Consider the following 17,198-nt stretch of genomic DNA (forward strand, 5'->3'; position numbering starts at 1 on the left):
AGTACAATGAGGTATTTATTTCAATATTTTTTATTAAACAGACTGTAACACAGGTCTATGTGGTTTTTCCCTGTGGGTGGGACACATGTTTAAAAAAAGACCAGCCGTGTAAAAATACAGTGGACCAGGGCGATGCTTCAGGTGATTATAATGGTTGCACTCTGCTGCCAGCATGCAGCGGCAGATGTGTCGTGCCACGCAGAGCATGTCTTACTCAGATATTTTACGTTGGTTTTGCCTCATCTTTGTCACCCATCTATGTAAGCACTAAAAAAAAAAAATTACAAACCACCATCAAAGATTTGACCTATATTGCTGGCCTCTAAATGCAAGTCGAGATAAAGAGAAAAAAAGGGGGAGAATATATGAAGCCGTAAAGATTGTAGATTGCATGTACGTGCATTGGCGTCAGTGTGAGTTGAGTTACTGATGGACACAGACACCTGTGCTCCTGGCTCAGGTTCAGAGTGCAGCTGCTCCCTCACTTGAGAAGGCAGCAGTTAAAGTTGCTGCGCTCAGACCTTTGGTTAGTAGGGGGCGGACGGAAACTCTACACCCCCCGAGCCGTTTGTCAATACAGCAAAGGACAGAAAACATGTTCCTGAATGCAACACACTGCACACTACCTCACAACAACCAGGTGTCTAAAATGATGGTGCCGTCCTGACGTACGATAACATCATGTGTTTTTGACAGGGCCAATTCCTCTGGCAAAGGTAACAAATGAGAGGCAGGCTCATCCTGTCAAACGTGATTTTGTGCACGTATCATTGTAACTCACTTCACATTAATTGTGACATTTGTGCAACTGAGGGTAGTCACAACTTCAGGGTTAGCTAGTCAGTCGCCTGTTTCAAAGCTTTTTGGCAGCGCACAGCAGCCGATCTGTTTCGGTATGCTATCGAATTTCAAAGCATTAGCCAACCTTTCAGAATGCAACGTCTTGAATTCACCTTTGAAGTCTTTCCCTTGACTGACCCTACAGGTGATCCAGGGATTCGTACTCACTCCAGGCTGACTACTCTTGTTTTTGGATAAACTAATAATGCACCAAAGTTTATCTACAGCTGTGGATATACTGGCCATGTAACTCTGCACCAGCTCACTTTTATTCTTTCCACGGCTATTTGGGGGCCGAGAGACAGTCTGTCCTTACATCACTCACACAGCACAGCTGATGCAAAGCCATAAATATCCCTCTGAGAAATGGAAAACCAAACCTGCAAGTATGCGGTCTCCGAGTAATGATTGCAGAGGAACACCTAGCACTAACTCACCTTAAAACACTGCTGCACTGATCACAACACAAGACATTCACAGCCAACTAGCCACCAAAGAAATGCCCCCTGCGGGCAATCTATCGGTGAGTACTGAATTATTAATTAACCCCTCTAACAAGGCCTCTTTTCCCTGAGTTTGTGAGCGAGAGAGAGAGAGAGAGAACAAGAAAGAGACAGAGAGAGAGACAGTGATAAAGCAACAGATGGTCTACAAGTCAGACAGACAGTCAGACACACACATCCACACAGACAGGAATATAAGACTCGCTGACACATCCAGCTGTGGTGGAGGAGATACATTCGCAAATCTCTCTGCTCGCTTATTGACTTGACAGCATGTGTAATTTCCTCCAAACATTTGATTTCAGCAGTGTGGCATGTGTTTGTCGATGGAAACCAGATGGTGTTCAGGAGGCTCGGTTATAGTATCATAATGTTTATGGAATCGTGATGGCACGAGATCTGGGGCAGATATATGGAGAAACTCCTCAGAGGAGCTGTAGGGCTGCCCCTTACTGGGGAAGACTCCAATGGAGCAACAATGCAACCGTGTTACGACGACATCTTGCTTCCTACATTTTATGCCTTTCCTGTTGAAACAGGATGTTCAGGCAGACATGTGGAGAGAGATAAAATTTTACTCAAGCAGACTTCAGTCTCCACAAGGTCACAGAGGTCTTAGAGAACTCCAAGAAAAGAAATGTTGGCAGAAAGGCTGGTTAGAAAAGAGTGAAGACACAGAGGGATGTTTCTGGGGGCAGGATCAAACTCACAACAACTTAACTGGCTGTCTCAAGAGTTTCAGAGGTCAGCTTTCATAGGAGGAGATGCTGGAGTGAGGAGGGCCTAATGGATGCTTAACCTTAGTTTGACCCATTCATAGGAGACGGCTGTCAGGTGACAATCCTTAAACTTCCACAGAGACCCGTGTCAACAACTGTTCTAGTTGTAGAAGTTCTAAAAACTCTCCTGGCAAGACCATAAAGTTAAATTGCATGTTCAGTTTTCCTGGTATAGTCAAGTCGTTGGATCAAAAAGGAGCCTCCGCTTATTTCACAAGTTCAGTCTGCTAGTCATGGTTAGTTAGTCTTACTCATTCTGTGAAAGCATTTATGCTATGTCTCCTGTGGCTTTGGAGGAGCTTTGAGAAGTCTACCAGAGGATATCGTCAAGATATCTCTGCCTTTGCTGCTTCAGTTTTGACCATTCTGTTAAAAGTGTCTCTCACAAGTCTCCAAAACGTATAATACTAAATCACTTGCCATTTGCAGTATCCCTTTAAATACCATTTGAATGTCAATAACATAACCTTTCCAACCGTAATAAAAATGTCACGTCACCGGTGCCAGGCAGCATCCAACCCATGTTCGTCCCAGGCTGGCCTTGAGAAGCCAGGTCTAATGACACCTACAGCTGTGCTCAGTATCACTGCTGATTTGAAAGGTGTGCTGTATAATGACACTTCAGTTAAACAGAAAAGGCATTGCATTTTTTCTTTTTTGCTTGTTTTTCCTTAATGAGGTGGTGAAAGATTTCAATGGTTAGAAGTTTGTAAGCATCTACTGACAAGACTAAGAAACCTAAAAGAGGGGTAATGATGTTAAAGAGTCAAAGAAAAGTTATGTACATATTTTATTGCTGTTGATAAATGGGTGTATGCATGTTATGCTAAGGTCAAAAAGTGATTTTCCCTTTCAGAGTGATTTAACAGTTTGTCTTGGCGAGGGCTCCTTTCCTCTGTTCTCACTGTAAAAGTATTCCAGGGAGACTGGGGGGAGTCCATCATATGCACAGTTAAATTGAGTGTCGAAGCTGTCTGAGACACAGAAAGGAGACAAGAGGGTTGTCTGTTCGCAGCGACAGGGTGGATATGAGGAAAAATCCCAGGAATGCTGAGAAAACATAGCTTTCCAGGCAGAGGCAGAGGAAGGAAGCAAACAAGAGCCTTCATAGAGCATGGAAACTCATATGCAAGCTCACACACAAGGCACACACCCATAACTTTCCAAATCAATACAAAGATTATTTCAATCCCAATTTACAATACAGCAAATACACGATACATGGTCAAATATGGATGCATATTAACGATCTATCACATTATGAAAAAACTCTGAATAAATCTGGTCTCAACGGCATTGTCATACAACTCTATACAAAAAAACACTTAAATGCACTGATCTCTAAAAAGGTGTCACCACTTGTAATCTCTTTGCCTTGCAGCATTTTACTGAGCCTTTTGTCCTGTCACTCCACATGTTCTGTATTGTGTAATCTCTTTTCACTGACTGTCTCGGTTGAGATACTTATCTCATCAGCTACAAGCCAGCACAGAAAGACCACCCACCAAATTCATCCAATGTAAGCCCACAGAGTGCAGGCCTGACTTTTCTTCCTGTTACTAAGGGATACTGTATATCTTTGAGGTTTACACCCCCATGTTGGGTTGTTTTTTTCATCCTCTGCGACTGTTTGATTCACTGACCGGCCTTTTATGACAATCGCGTGGAGAACCAACAGTCCCTGAGAGGTAAAGAGAGAAAACCCGTCACATCTTTATAACTCCTCTATCCTGAGGCCTGGTGGACTGCTGGAACAAGCCATAAAGATATTAGCCACCAACCAATCGTTAAGGCTCCGGTCTTAGAATGGGATCCATTATTTATTATACACCAAAACTGCTAAGACTAACCAGGAGCAAACAAAATGTATGGAGGGACTGGTGGGAAAAGGCTTTGCAATACGGGGAATGACAGCCATATTTCTGCCAGAGAGAAAATTTATTAGCATGCCTAATGTACCTGGATTGCAGAAAAACTGCCCCCCTGCAATGGTCGATTACTCAAAATAATTCAACTACAACTACTGACACACCCAGAGACATTCACCCGACAGCACGCCTTGCCCGTCTAGACTGAAATTCCTCTAAGAACGCTCCTATACCCAACCAAAAATCCTTGTTTTGTTTTGGGCCATTCGTCAAATTAGGTCTTTACATGCGTTTGGTCTTTTATGGGTGGAAGAAAATGTTTCTTGTCATGAATCCAAGGGGAACATTGTGTTTCTCGATGCGATGCCTGCCAGAGAGCAGAGCAGATACAAGACATGTACTGACAAGGCTGGTGATGACTACTACCCTCACCACAGGATTACCTCAGCTCTACACACACCTCAATGTGATGCTGCTTACACACACTGTGGAAGTCTATAGACTAGACTAATCGCAGCAACATGAAATAATAAGTCATATTACTGACTTTTTGGCAACTACAAAGAAACAAGGAACTGTAAGAGCTTTAAAGACTCAGACTACGTGGGGTAACCTTGTAAGGCTAATGCCTGACCTATATATAATTACCCATGAATGCCTAAGTATCTCCAACACAGAAAACTGCAAATATTGAATAGAATTGGTGATTTAATAAATGCAAATCAGTCTAACATTTAGAGATCACCCCAGCCTCTAAGGTAGCAATATAACAACGTCACTGGGGAATGAGTGCATAATAAGAATGTGAGATCTGTGTGCGCAATAGCTGGCAGCAATGTTGGAATGATTTTATGTGTGCGCATGCGTGTGGCTGCAAGTGAGAGTCTGTGTGTTTGTCAGGCAAAGCAGCACTGCACATATAAGGCCTGGAAAGTGGTTACAGCTCTCCTCAATAGCGACAGTAGTTTATAGAGTATTTGAAAATTCATTTAATGAAGAGGCAGTGACCTAACAAGGAGAGTACAAAGCACGGCGGATCAAATGACAGTATGTCCTTGGGAAACTATAAATACTATTAATGCAAAGGCACTGGATGTTAAGACTGGCTAGATAAGGGTTGGTATATACCATAAAAATGGGGGTGATATGAAAACAGTTTGCAGACACAATCGTTTACTAACAAAAGACGGCATGCATATGTCCATGTAGGGTCTTTATGTGGAGAACAGGACTATCGAACACTAACCAAATGTTGTAAATAGGTCAAGGGTTTCTATAGAAGCTTGGAGGAGCACAAATTACTTTACAGGATGAGCCTCCATGCAATCCGTACAGGGGAGCACAAAGACGCCAGCGATCACAGATGCAGAGAAGTACAAAAGCCGACTCCAATAACAGTTTCTTACCCTTGACACGGTGAGGGGCATGCTGAAGTCCTTGCCACCCTGCAGCCTGAAGCCCCAAGGCGCTGGGCCGCTGAGGGTTACGGAGTATATGTTCATAGCCTTGGGGAAGAGAGAAGAGGAAACACCATCTTAATTAGTTGGGAAGCCAAGAAAAGGTTTGAGGCCACACGTCCTTTTCTACACCATCCGAGCAGCCTCGCTGCGCGTTGTCTGCATCGGTTTCCAACACAAGCGTACACGTTCCATACAAAAGCTGACATTGAGATTGTTTTCTTTCACAGTAGATCATATTAAGTGTTGGAAAAATTCTGTTTTAAGAATAAACATGTTCCAAGAATTCATTAAATGTGTCCTTTGGTAGAAATAACCAATTCAACTATTTGAATTCAGCTTTTTGCATAACTTACAAGACATTAAAATGCCAGAGCTGCCTCTGGGACATACTGTTCCTATTTATTAACAGACAAACTAATAGGTTGCTATCCCTTGTGTCACAATGTGAGGCGAACATTCATACAGAGGCAATATTCAGAGTGTAACACAGTATAGTACAATGCAAATGAGCACAGCAGAAAACATCGGCATCATAAATCTACCGTACAATAAGAACAGTGGCGACATTCAACAGTTATCTTCTTTCTGGCAGAGTGAGAATATCCAACTCATTGTATTCAATTAGTAATTCAGCCATTAAAGTGAACTACAACAAAACACTGGCCCACAACATGCAAACTTGCCTTGACTTTTTTTTATTTTTTATTATTATTATGATCTTAAATCATTTGTACAGCTGGTGAAAACAGTGTGAAACAACTTCACCAGAGCGCATTATTGACACTGAATGGCAAGTCACCTAAATAACCTGGTAATTTTAAGAACCCAAGGCAACTCGAGACGTAGGGCTATGTCACTTGCTCTTACTTGAAAGTTACAGCTGTGCCACTGACCTCTGTACCTGCACCCTTAACACAGCTCTTGCTCCTCCTCCTACAATACTGCCAAGTGTCATTGCAGTGGGTGACACAGGGCTAGCTAACCACGATGCCACCGTGAAAAACCTACCTCGTCTTGAAGGGCCGGCCGATAGCCCAAACCTGTGAGAAAGCTAGAGAGTCAGTGAGCTGTGGCAAGCAGATTCTCTCTCTGTTGGCAAACCCTACCCCCGACACTGTCTGTGACACAGGCAAGCCCTAGCCTCTCCTCACTCCTCAGAGGCTATATAAGGAATGTAAAACTACACCAAACTATTTCAGCCCAACACCCACATGAGTCACAGAGAGAGAGGGGGGTAGAGGAGGATGGAGAGAGGTAACGTCAACTACTCCTATATTCTGGCAAAAGCCTACTACATAAAAGTCAATGGAATAAAACATTTTTTTTTTTTTAAACTAATAAAAAAGTGCACATGAGAGGCGGCAGACGGCCACAACTGAAGGAGAGTTTACGGAAGTCTACATTCCCTCTGGAAGGCATGAGACAGTGCAACCAAACCAGCAATTATATTTTTAAATCAAGTTCTTAAAGCAACAGAGGAGCTCACATAAAGGAACAACTGAAACAGGGTGAGCTCATAGATCAGATATAAAAATTAAAAATAAAAAACTGTGAAATGGTTCTTGTCCAAAACACTTAAGACAACCAGCCAAGCACCCTAAATAATCCCATCCATAAAACCTCCAAACCTGCTTACTTACTTCAAATCCTTCTGAGAGTTTACATTCATATCCATTTTTTATGTCCTAATGCCAGACTGCCTATGCACAGATTATATAAACCGCCTTAATTACCAAAACTTGGATTAGTTTACGGTCCCTTTCCTCATATTCTACCTCTTGGGAGGCGAGAAAATCAATTATGGGACATACAGCTTGAGACAATAAATGGAGAGACCCACAGCAGCAGCATGTAATGGAGGTTAGATTCCACTTGTGATAATGGCACGCTGCAAAGTGATTCTTTTCTGTTGTTTTAAGCAGATTGGAATGAGACTGTGGAAGTGACAGCATGGATCTGGATGAGTTTCAGTTAATTACATACCACCCACTATATTAAACTAGCAAAGCAATCAGCAGCCTAAGCCAATAAATATGCAAGAAATGCCTGTGGTTCTCATTCAAGTGACGTCCCTGTTTATGGTATTGCTATTTATAATCTCCTGGGGTGTCACTAGAATATTTTTTTATATGAACTTGTACTTTTTAATTTTTTTTTTTGCTTAACAACCTACGCAATTATGGGCTTATACAGCTTACTTTTAATAGATTCCAGTGTGTCCGAGACAGTGATCTGCAACAGGTAATTAGAGGCTCCACTTTGAGAGCTAAAGCCTGCTTATGGTGCGGAGCCTGAAATAAACATTAACATGCACAATAGGAGCAGCAAAAAATGGGACACGGGAAGTGGAGCTGTAACAAAGTAGTTTGCAGAGCGACGGTGGCTCGGAGCAGCTAACCCAAACCAGGCACTGCTCAGTGAGGGAGGGCAGCACAAGTTACACTGGGGGGGTAAAAAAAAAAAAAGTTCGAGGAGCGCAGAGAGATGACTTGGCCTACCTCTTGTCCCTCCTGTCCGCCAGACATCACGAGTCAGAGTGGAGGAGAAGCAGCAGTCAATCGGTCAGTGAGCAGGCGAACTTTCAGACTTCCTTGATCCGGACGTCAGGAAGCCACTGTGGATCCCCTCGGTGAGCAGCGGGATCATTCCCTCAAATTCCTTTTAGCAGGACTCGGGCTGTAACGTCAGAAGTCACATGGGCCGCTGCCTCATTCCGTGCTCCGGCTGTGAACCAGCAGAGGCCGGGCTTCACGGGACTGTCTCCGGCGATAAATGGTGAAATGATCACATATACTCGAGTACTGTCCTTAAATACTAATTCATGCATTTTCCATTCATGCCACTCTGCTTCTTACATTACAAATTCCTGACAGCTGTAGTTACTCTACAAATTAAGATTTTTGCACGCAGAGCACCTGAGGAGCCCACAGAATATACTACTGATTTGTTTTATAATTAAACTACCCAGCAGTTTAATCAAATACAGCTGAAACACTTTGTCAGGAAATTAATTGGCAGCTATTTTGTTTAAGTCATTTCCATTAAAAAAAAAAAAAAATTAAAAAAACATTTCATGGCTTCCAGCTTCTCAAATGTGAAGATGCTTTTTGCTATAATCATTTTAATTTACTTTTTTTTAAATAATTTTTCATTTGGACTACTGGTTGGACTAAGGTGGGCTGTGTGTAATTGTGACAGTTTTCTGATTTTTATTTTTATTTTTACCAACCAGACAATCATTTGATTAATAAAGAAAATAATCAGCAGATTAATCCACAATAATAGTAATCATTATTTTAAGTCTTATACAAAGTAGTTAAAATCCTGCTCTTCTATTAGAGTAATAATAATATAATAATATACAGTCACAGGGACATTTTCCTGCTATATGTACTCTTACTTTAAAAACATTTTATGGTTAATACTTACATAGTTTAAATTCAGACATGTTCAATGCATGCACACTGGCCACAGGAGTGTGCAATCAACCAATGATTAGGCAAGTCAGAAATGTTTATCTGTGCCTCTAAAGGTATATTTAAAATAAAAAATAAAAATAAAAACTTCTCAGAGTTACGTAATCCACTACATTTATCTGACTGCTGCTTTGAAGATTATTATTTTACACACAGAATATTTAATGAGCATAAAAATATGATGAATGTTGAAAAAAGACAGATAGTATGCAATAAATAATTTCACATCGCCGGGCTACACTGCTAAAATGCTGGGTACTCTTTTCTTAAAAAGGCATAATTTATAAAGAAAATTTTAAAAGAGAAAGAAAATTAAATTGTAATACTAATAACAAATATCAAACAAATGATTTAGATTTAGATTTATCAATCATAGGCTATAGTAGTAGTACTATAGGTACTTGTTTTCTATGGTAAAAGGCCTATTTGAAGTTTGGCTGCAGCTGTAGTACTAATATACATAAACTGTAGATGCTCTGTGTCCTCTGATTCTCACATAGGAACTCTAATCTCAGTGGAATAGTGGGCAGGACTGTTTTTTAGATGAGAGACGGTGTCACCCACCACTCATCTGCTGATCACTAATAATTGATTAGGAGTTAGGGAGGTGCACTTGAAAAGCTTGTAGCATCACCTGCAGGGGGACACTATGGTTCTTGATTTGATGTGTCTCAGTGCAGCATCTGGGCAGCAGATGGAGACAAACTGCAGCAAAAGGGAGATGGTACCTCAGGGTGCTGCCCTGCTCCATCATCATCATCATCATCTTCATCATCATCATCATCATCACAGTGGCTGAACAAGTGAAGAAATCATGAATCATCAGTGAGGGCCTGAAGTCGAAGCTCTGACTGTTTAACACAGAGGATTAAATTGTTTGCCTTGGTGTCCACATTATTCTGCTTAGAATAGCTCATTTTGGAGTAAAATATTTAGTCGTATCGACGTAGCAGAGCTGTTGGCCTATATTTTTAGGGGGCTTTGGCGTTAGCAAGCTAAACCTACCAGGCTAAGTTTAACTTCACAACACTTTTGTGAAAGATGGCTGACAACGGAGCACACCCGGCTGAAGAGGACCCAGCTGCAGCTTTCCTGGCCCAGCAGGAGAGCGAGATAGCGGGGATAGAGAACGACGGCGACGGGTTTGGGGCGCTGGAGGGAGCGGGAGGACAACAGCCGCAGACGGCCAACTACGGCAAGTTTGGGACTGAGCTAATGCTAGCACTGAACGAGCTAACTACAGCTAGCTCACTGGTACTTGGACTGGACTGGCAGTAGTTAGCCAGGAGGACATGTATGTTAACAATAACATTACTAGTTGATACAGCCCGCTGGCGTAGCTGTTATCGGATAGTCGGTTCACTCTGGTTAATATCATTTAGCATTAGTTAAAGCTAACCTCCCGTATCGTTAGCTTCAGAAGTTAGCGTTAGCATAGCCGTTGACGGTGGTGCGTTCAATTGCACACCGACAGCGTCCGTTTAAAAACGTTGCAAATGCCTCAGCTCAGCCTCCTCCGCTGTAACATTGGAGACACTGGCACACTGTGGCACCGCACTAAGACACGGCACTGTTTGCACAGTAGTATCCGAGCTATTAGCCAGCTTCTCCAGAAAAACCTGTCCTGTTCACCGGCAGAGCTGCACAGACGTTATCAGTGCCGAAACAGGTGCTGCTGCATTTCTAAGGTCAGCCGTAATGTTTAGTTAAGGAACAAAGTGACACTGTCATAGTAGAAACAACCATAAGTTACGAGGAAGAGTGAGGAAGAGTAGCTGACAGGAAACCTCCGTATTAACATTTAACTTTGCTTTCTTACGATGTTAGACGGTTTCCAAGAGGAGCCTGCCACAGTCAATGGAGACATGTTTCAGGTGAGCTTCACAGGTATCTTTAGTCTGTTTCCCCAAGTCATTTTTAGTCACCTGCAAAGTCCATCTCTTTGTTTGTGTGAGTGAGTTTCATTTGTCACCATCAAAAAAAGTTCCTGCTTTAGCATTCCTGTATGTTACAATGTGATGGATTTACCATCCACCCAGTGTTTGGGTCAAATAGCAGTTTATAATAGAGTCAGTATTTTCTATGTCCTCCTAAAGGCGTCCAATGGCCCAACAGACAACTATGCAGCCATCGCACAGGTGGATATCCAAAGGCAAGAGCCCGAGAGTTTACGCAAGTGGAGGGAGGAGCAGAAGACACGCCTTGAAGCATTAGGTGAGAAAAGTTGCTTGCACCCTCATACCCCCATATTTAAAAACTTCGGACTTATTCCAGGAGGAGCCCCCTTTCAATTTTCATCATGGTCTGCAAAAGGTATCTATGCTGTGTCAGGTGTATGGCATGGTACAGGAATGAGAATAGCTTTAATGGTTTGTGTTCAATGTATAAAGTCTTTAGAAGCTTGTTTTTCTAATCTTCTGCTCTGGTTATCAATGTGAAACTATTGGGTCCAGTGGAGTGTGTCTATATACATCTGTGCATACGTATATATGGTTTTTAACCATGTTATACGGTAAAAATGAGTGATATGAGTGATGAGCCACTGTGGTTTTGTTGTTTGCAGTTTACCTTTAAGGCGAGTGATGCAGCACGTCTAACTGTGTCACACTCGGGCCTAATAAAATGTCACGTCTTCTCTATTTTTCCTGTTTTTGGGGACTCTTGACTATGTTGTTTTTCCGCTGCTGCACCCTAACAAGACTCAGCATCCAAGGCGGCGGAGGCAGAGTGGAGAGAGAAAGCCAAAAAGGAGCTGGAGGACTGGCATGTACACCAGAGTGAGCAGATGGAGAAGAACAAGGCCAACAACAGGTTAGGGTCTGACATGTCCCCAGTTAACATGCAGAGAAGTAACAGTTGGTTTATCATGATGATGTGAGGATGCTGTAAACGCCACACTGAACTCCTTCTGTTCAGATTAACGACTCCGGTGTTGTATTGGCAGATTTGACTTTTTCAAGGGATCAAGTTAATTTGTTTGTCATTTTACAACACAATGTTACACAATGAAATGAAAGCTGCAGTCCCTTTTTGCTACACAAACATATAGAGGTATACAAATAATTAAATTTGGAATAGAATAAGAATTAAAAATGTTGTTTTTACTGTGCATGTCAAGTCAGATGTGGCAAACAATAACACAATAGACTTTATCATATCAGGAAGATTTGCAGAAACTGGATGTTTAATATGTTTAAAAACAACTGAAGCACTAGGGTTGGACTTTCTGCACCCACAATCAACAGTTGGACTATTGATTGTACTGCTGATTAGATTTGTTTAGTGCTTGTATAAAGACAGTCTGTGCACCACTTAAAGATCGTTATTGTCACCATTGTACGCTATGCTCACAAAGATATTGCGACCTCTCCCTTTCTTGACCAAGCTAACCTGTTCTTCTCTCACACTTTCCAACAGACTCTGTCCAAGTCTGGCACGGTATCACTCTGCATCTGTGGCTCTAGTTTTGGCCAGTTTCTCCCCCTGAGTCTCTGAAAGCACTGAGAAGCAGTCCCCACATGAGGTTATATGTTAGTGTACAGCTGTGTGTCCACACAGAAGGCCAGGAAAACAAAACAGGAAGTTAGTTTGCTAAAAGGAATGCAAACAGCTGAGAGCAAATGTCACAGTTTACATCCTCGCTACAGCCCAGCGACCTACCAAAGCAGTCTGGATTTGGCTGAAATGCTTCGCCATTCCAAGCTTGTTTACTGGCACCAGTGTACCAGAGTAGCACAGAGAGAGACTGTACTCAGTCTCAGACAGTGTTAAACCTTTTACTTCCACCTCATCAGAGCGGTTTCTCAGTTGCTTCCATAATCCGTTTAATGCAGTCCCTGATTTCTCTCTGCTTGTTGTTTGACACTGAAACTGTTCTCCTTTTCTTTTTCCTGCTTTCTTGGCCTTGCCTGCGTACTAGGATTGCTGACAAGGCTTTCTACAAACAGCCCAACTCTGATGTTATAGGCTTTGTGTAGGTTTAGAATTCTTACGCTTTTTAATGTTGTATGGCCTGCCCCGTTAGTAACCACTAGTTTATTTTCACCTGATGCATGCCCAAACACTAAAATGACTGTTTTTGAAGGCATAATTTGGCTTTTTTTTTTTTGCATTTGTATTTGATTGGTCCATATTTTGAATATATTGTGTGTATATATACAATGAATATTTATAAGTGTGTGATTGATACAAAGAAATGCATGAAGTTACTGTGTGTCTGGCGCACAGGTGCTCCCCATGTGATTGAACTGTGTGGTTGAGCGCCATGTTTGGCTCAGACGGGTTTGCTCTTATGGAAGCTGTTCTGAAGTGCCTCTAATACTGCAGCTCGTTCACATCTTTCCCTGGTCTCTCTCCGACACACCCGCAGAGCGTCCGAGGAGGCCTTCCTGGCAGAGAGCGACGGCGACAGCCCAGGATCCGAATGGGAGAGAGTAGCCCGCCTCTGCGACTTCAATCCGAAAACCAGCAAACAGGCGAAGGATGTTTCCCGAATGCGCTCTGTCCTCATCTCTCTCAAACAGACGCCTCTGGTTCGCTAGAGGAGGCCGCAGGGAGGATTTTGGCTCTAGAAACATTGCCTTTTCAGTTTTAACCTCACGTCGCATCAGAAGAGTTTGTATGCCCTTTTCCATAAAATCCCTGGTACGTTTATAACCTTTGAAAACTTCCCGCCTTTCTTGATGCCTATTATATTGAAATAATCTACTTAATCCCACTCTCTTATGAGAACATGAAGGACTGCTCTATTGTTACGACATCCTTTAGCTGGTCAGTTTTTATCACTGCTATACATAAGAAGAAAATATTGTTACTGTAAGTTAAACATTTTCCTTCCTCTTTAACTTATAAATTATTAGGTCAACTTTATTGCATGCCTCTGCCAATATTTTGGATGCACATTTTTTTAGTTGTTTTTATTAATTTGCATTTTGGTCAATGTCAAACACTTATTAAGCACTATTGCATATTAGATTGTAACCACTTATGCCTCTCATCAGCGTAGAGTTAGGAACACAATCTGGGTTCACATCGGTTGTAATGTATCCCCTAATTACCACAATGAACGTAGCTAGCAAATGTTTTTCTGTCAAATGCATAAGCTTGTGGCCTTTCTGATGTAGCTCTTACTCCAGTTCCGAGTAGTTTTAGTCAGATGGATTTCCTCTACAATTAGGCAAGTTTTCACCTTTTATGTGAGAAAAAAAAAAAAAAAAAAACCACAACCAAAGATTACTGCCATCATCTAAATTTTCAGCGTTCATACGATCAATTAACGGTTTTGGCGATTTCTCATTTCACTGATTTTTCTCAGCGGACATGTTATGCTCCATTTTTGTTACACCAGTATGTTTTAGATTTTTTTTTTCTTTTTTTAATTGCAATTAATAAGGTGTCAATTTTAACAGTAATGTCTGCACATTGTTTCACATGTTGCCTATTTGGACATTATGAATACTGAAAAAAGTGAATGTTAAAAGGGAACTGGAAAATAAAAACAGTGGCGTATGATCACCTAAATTACTTTGTCCTTACCTGTTGCCGTCCAAATGCCCCGGAGATAATCACTTCCCAGTTTGTCCCGTCGGATGTGTGAGGAGCTAAAATGGCCCCATTCCAGCATCCACATTGATTATGTTACTGCGGAAGTGGTGTGTTCAAGGGACTCGCCCTCAATTTTTAGCATGTAAACATTAAAACAGATGACATGTAAAGAAGCAGCAAGTTCTGTATTTAGCTCTTTATTCTATAAAGGTCTGACTCTGACTTGTTTTCATAGAATACAAATCACACCTAACTGGCCACCAAAAAGGCTCATCCTTCCCAAAACAGCTTTGTCAAATGACATTCGGAGCTCTGCCGCACAAGGATTTTCTAATCAGTGTGAGTGTTTGAGGTGGACTTTGAGACTGGGCCCGTCTTATGTCATCTTAAAGCCTCCTCCCATTTAGATCTCCTCACCCAGGCTATTAATGTAAAAAACGTTTTCCACAATGAATTTCACTACTGATTTTTAAAAAATAACCTGTTAAATAAAGGTGGAATAAGGAGTAGATGTCCCCAGAATACAGTTGTGAGTGTGATGATTTATCTCAAATACACACAGGACACCAGGTTCTTCTTTAAATTTATAGCAGAAGACACAGTCTGGCGTTACGTAGCTCATTTCTGTGACAATACATGGAAAAGTGAAACCCAGCCAGGCATATACCTTCTATTTATCAACATTTCTCCTCAGTATTATTACAGCACATCACAAGTAAAATCAAGCTTGCTTACCTCACCTGGTAAGGAGCAGATTATACTTTGTTAGTTTTTTTATCACCATGAGCAACTCATAGTTCTTAAACAATAACAGTTGGCCTCTACAGAGGTATCTGAACGATACTGGAGACAAAATAAGTTATTTAAAGTTCAGTCAGACAGTGAGGTCAGTCCACATTCAAGCGGGGTCTGGTCTGAGGCCGAGGGTGAAGGGACAATGGCGGAGGTCTGGGGCTGGTCCGTCTTCACTGCTTAGGCTTCAGAGCTGTGGTGAACACACCAAAAATAATGGCGACTACAGTGAAGCCCTGAGCAAAGATGCGTCCCCTCATCAACAGCTGGGACTGCCTGGTTTTCCCCTGATGGAAGGCACGCAGACCATAAATCAGAGCTCCTGCTGTTCCCAGACATCCTGGAGAAACAGAGAAAACCACGACTTCAGAACAGGATCCTACAGAACGATGGTGGTGAGAACAGGTACTGAATCTAATTGTCCTTTGGTACAACAAAAATATACTCAATTCAATTTCAATACAGTTTAGTTGCAGCTGGTTTCCAGTGAGGGAGATTGTTCTTTTCAGTTTAGTTTTTAGTAGTTTCATTATTAATAATATTAAGGGACCAAATTGACAAAGATTAAAACTAAAGCCATTTCCTGTGCATGTTTGTTTATTCTAATTAGCTCTAATTTTCATTTCAGTTAATCAGCATAGTCTTCACACCTGGCTTTAGTTCACTGGAATTAGCTTGATTCAGACACAGTGAGGCGTTCAAGTGCCAACATTAAAGGGTCAGTTCACCACATTGGGGGGAGGGACAGGGTCAAACTACAGCAAAACAATATCCGTAAAGTGTTATGAGACTAAACAGACAGCCGACAGACATGTTTAGTGTGATGTGATCTGGTCAGTGAAGGAGCCCACAGCTTTGAAAGCTACTGTGGGGTAAATATCATTGATGTGAACACAGTGTACAAAGACTGAGCTGCACTGGTGTCCTCTCTCTCTCTCTTCAGCTTCTATAACTCACCGATTGGGACGAAAGGGTTCTCCTTGGTTTTTCGCATGAATTTTTCTTTGAAGGTCTCACTTTTGATCCTCGGCAGAGGTTCAAAACCTTCGATAATCGGAGGCTGGGAAAAGTCAAACGGCACTGCTGTATCAGATGCTCCCTTAGGGACCGCTGGTGTTGGTGCGGCCGCCATGCTTACCTTGGATTGCAAAACCAGCAACCGGAAGAAGAGGACAACTATACTTCCGGTTAAACTTTGCTCCCAGACTTCACAGTAAAAGTCCTGATATTGAAACATTACGTATGAAAGGTGGAGTCTGAGTGGAGTTATATTAGTACATCACCACCTGGCGTCTGCCGACTGCTATGTATCCATGATGCACACAAAACAATACAAGCTCCAACGAGAAATTAAATATGTTAAAAAGTACAGCATTAATTAAAGCACACTGTTAAACAATACTCTGTAGATGTTTCAAATATGAAAGCTAAATTCACACTATAATGTTGGCCTACTAGCCCCTGACGCCTTTATGAGGCCTTCAGTAAAAGCGGTGGTGCAGTGTTGGATGGTTAACTGGGGCCTGTGCATTAAAAAAACTCTACAAACTACTTAAATGTACCAAGAAAATAACCCATCTTAAGCAGTGTAATCTATGATGTCTTATGGGACCACATTTTGTTTGACCATGACATGTTCGCTGTTGACAGGAAGATCACTGATAGTGTCCCAACAGCTGGTGAAAATGTTTGCCAATGTCTATTTTTAATAACATCCCCACTCTTACCAGTAAGTGGCAGTATTGAATCCAGTCATTACTTCATCTCAAATAGGTGAGTAGTGTTTTATAGTTTGGGTTGGAAACAGGTAGATTTGCCTCCAATAGCACAAGAAAAGACCTAAACAGATTGTTGTAGTGTTACTGTGAATGACAGTGACTGCTAAAAAAAAAAAGCTTTAAAAAAAACAAACTCTAAACATATATGTCTTAGTTTA

General features: G+C 41.7%; 3 protein-coding genes across 8 annotated transcripts in view; 1 reads left to right on the top strand and 2 right to left on the bottom strand.

Annotated features, from left to right (window-relative positions):
• pdlim7 (PDZ and LIM domain 7) overlaps positions 1–8,120 on the bottom strand; it is a 30,803-nt gene extending 22,683 nt beyond the window's left edge. Inside the window, exons 1-2 of one of the 3 annotated variants that reach the window (XM_070836351.1) lie at positions 7,949–8,120; positions 5,397–5,495 (exon numbers count right to left, since the gene is read on the bottom strand). In XM_070836351.1, the coding sequence (XP_070692452.1) occupies positions 5,397–5,495; positions 7,949–7,975 (126 nt within the window). In that variant the 5' untranslated portion in view covers positions 7,976–8,120. Of the gene's footprint in view, positions 1–5,396; positions 5,496–6,458; positions 6,551–7,948 lie in introns of those variants that run through there. The other 2 variants (XM_070836349.1, XM_070836350.1) reach the window with 2 other exon arrangements.
• A 1,534-nt stretch (positions 8,121–9,654) lies between these two features.
• Positions 9,655–14,992, top strand: cltb (clathrin, light chain B). 4 transcript variants are annotated; one of them, XM_070836564.1, is made up of 8 exons: positions 9,724–9,751; positions 9,968–10,121; positions 10,754–10,800; positions 11,023–11,140; positions 11,626–11,737; positions 12,344–12,364; positions 12,846–12,899; positions 13,296–14,992. In XM_070836564.1, exons 2-8 carry the CDS (start codon positions 9,968–9,970, stop codon positions 13,465–13,467), a joined length of 678 nt encoding a protein of 225 aa, XP_070692665.1. In that variant the 5' UTR covers positions 9,724–9,751; the 3' UTR covers positions 13,468–14,992. The 4 variants fall into 4 exon arrangements, with proteins under 4 accessions (XP_070692664.1, XP_070692666.1, XP_070692667.1 ...); XM_070836563.1 differs by having other exon boundaries at positions 9,655–10,121; XM_070836565.1 differs by lacking the exon at positions 12,846–12,899 and having other exon boundaries at positions 9,657–10,121.
• On the bottom strand, positions 14,945–16,411 carry higd2a (HIG1 hypoxia inducible domain family, member 2A). The gene is made up of 2 exons (XM_070836567.1): positions 16,220–16,411; positions 14,945–15,602 (listed from the first exon to the last, which is right to left on the bottom strand). Exons 1-2 carry the CDS (start codon positions 16,392–16,394, stop codon positions 15,436–15,438), a joined length of 342 nt encoding a protein of 113 aa, XP_070692668.1. The 5' UTR covers positions 16,395–16,411; the 3' UTR covers positions 14,945–15,435.
• Positions 16,412–17,198: the final 787 nt, after the last annotated feature.

The sequence above is a fragment of the Pempheris klunzingeri genome, chromosome 9, assembly GCF_042242105.1.
Source record: "Pempheris klunzingeri isolate RE-2024b chromosome 9, fPemKlu1.hap1, whole genome shotgun sequence".
Lineage (NCBI taxonomy): Eukaryota > Metazoa > Chordata > Actinopteri > Acropomatiformes > Pempheridae > Pempheris > Pempheris klunzingeri.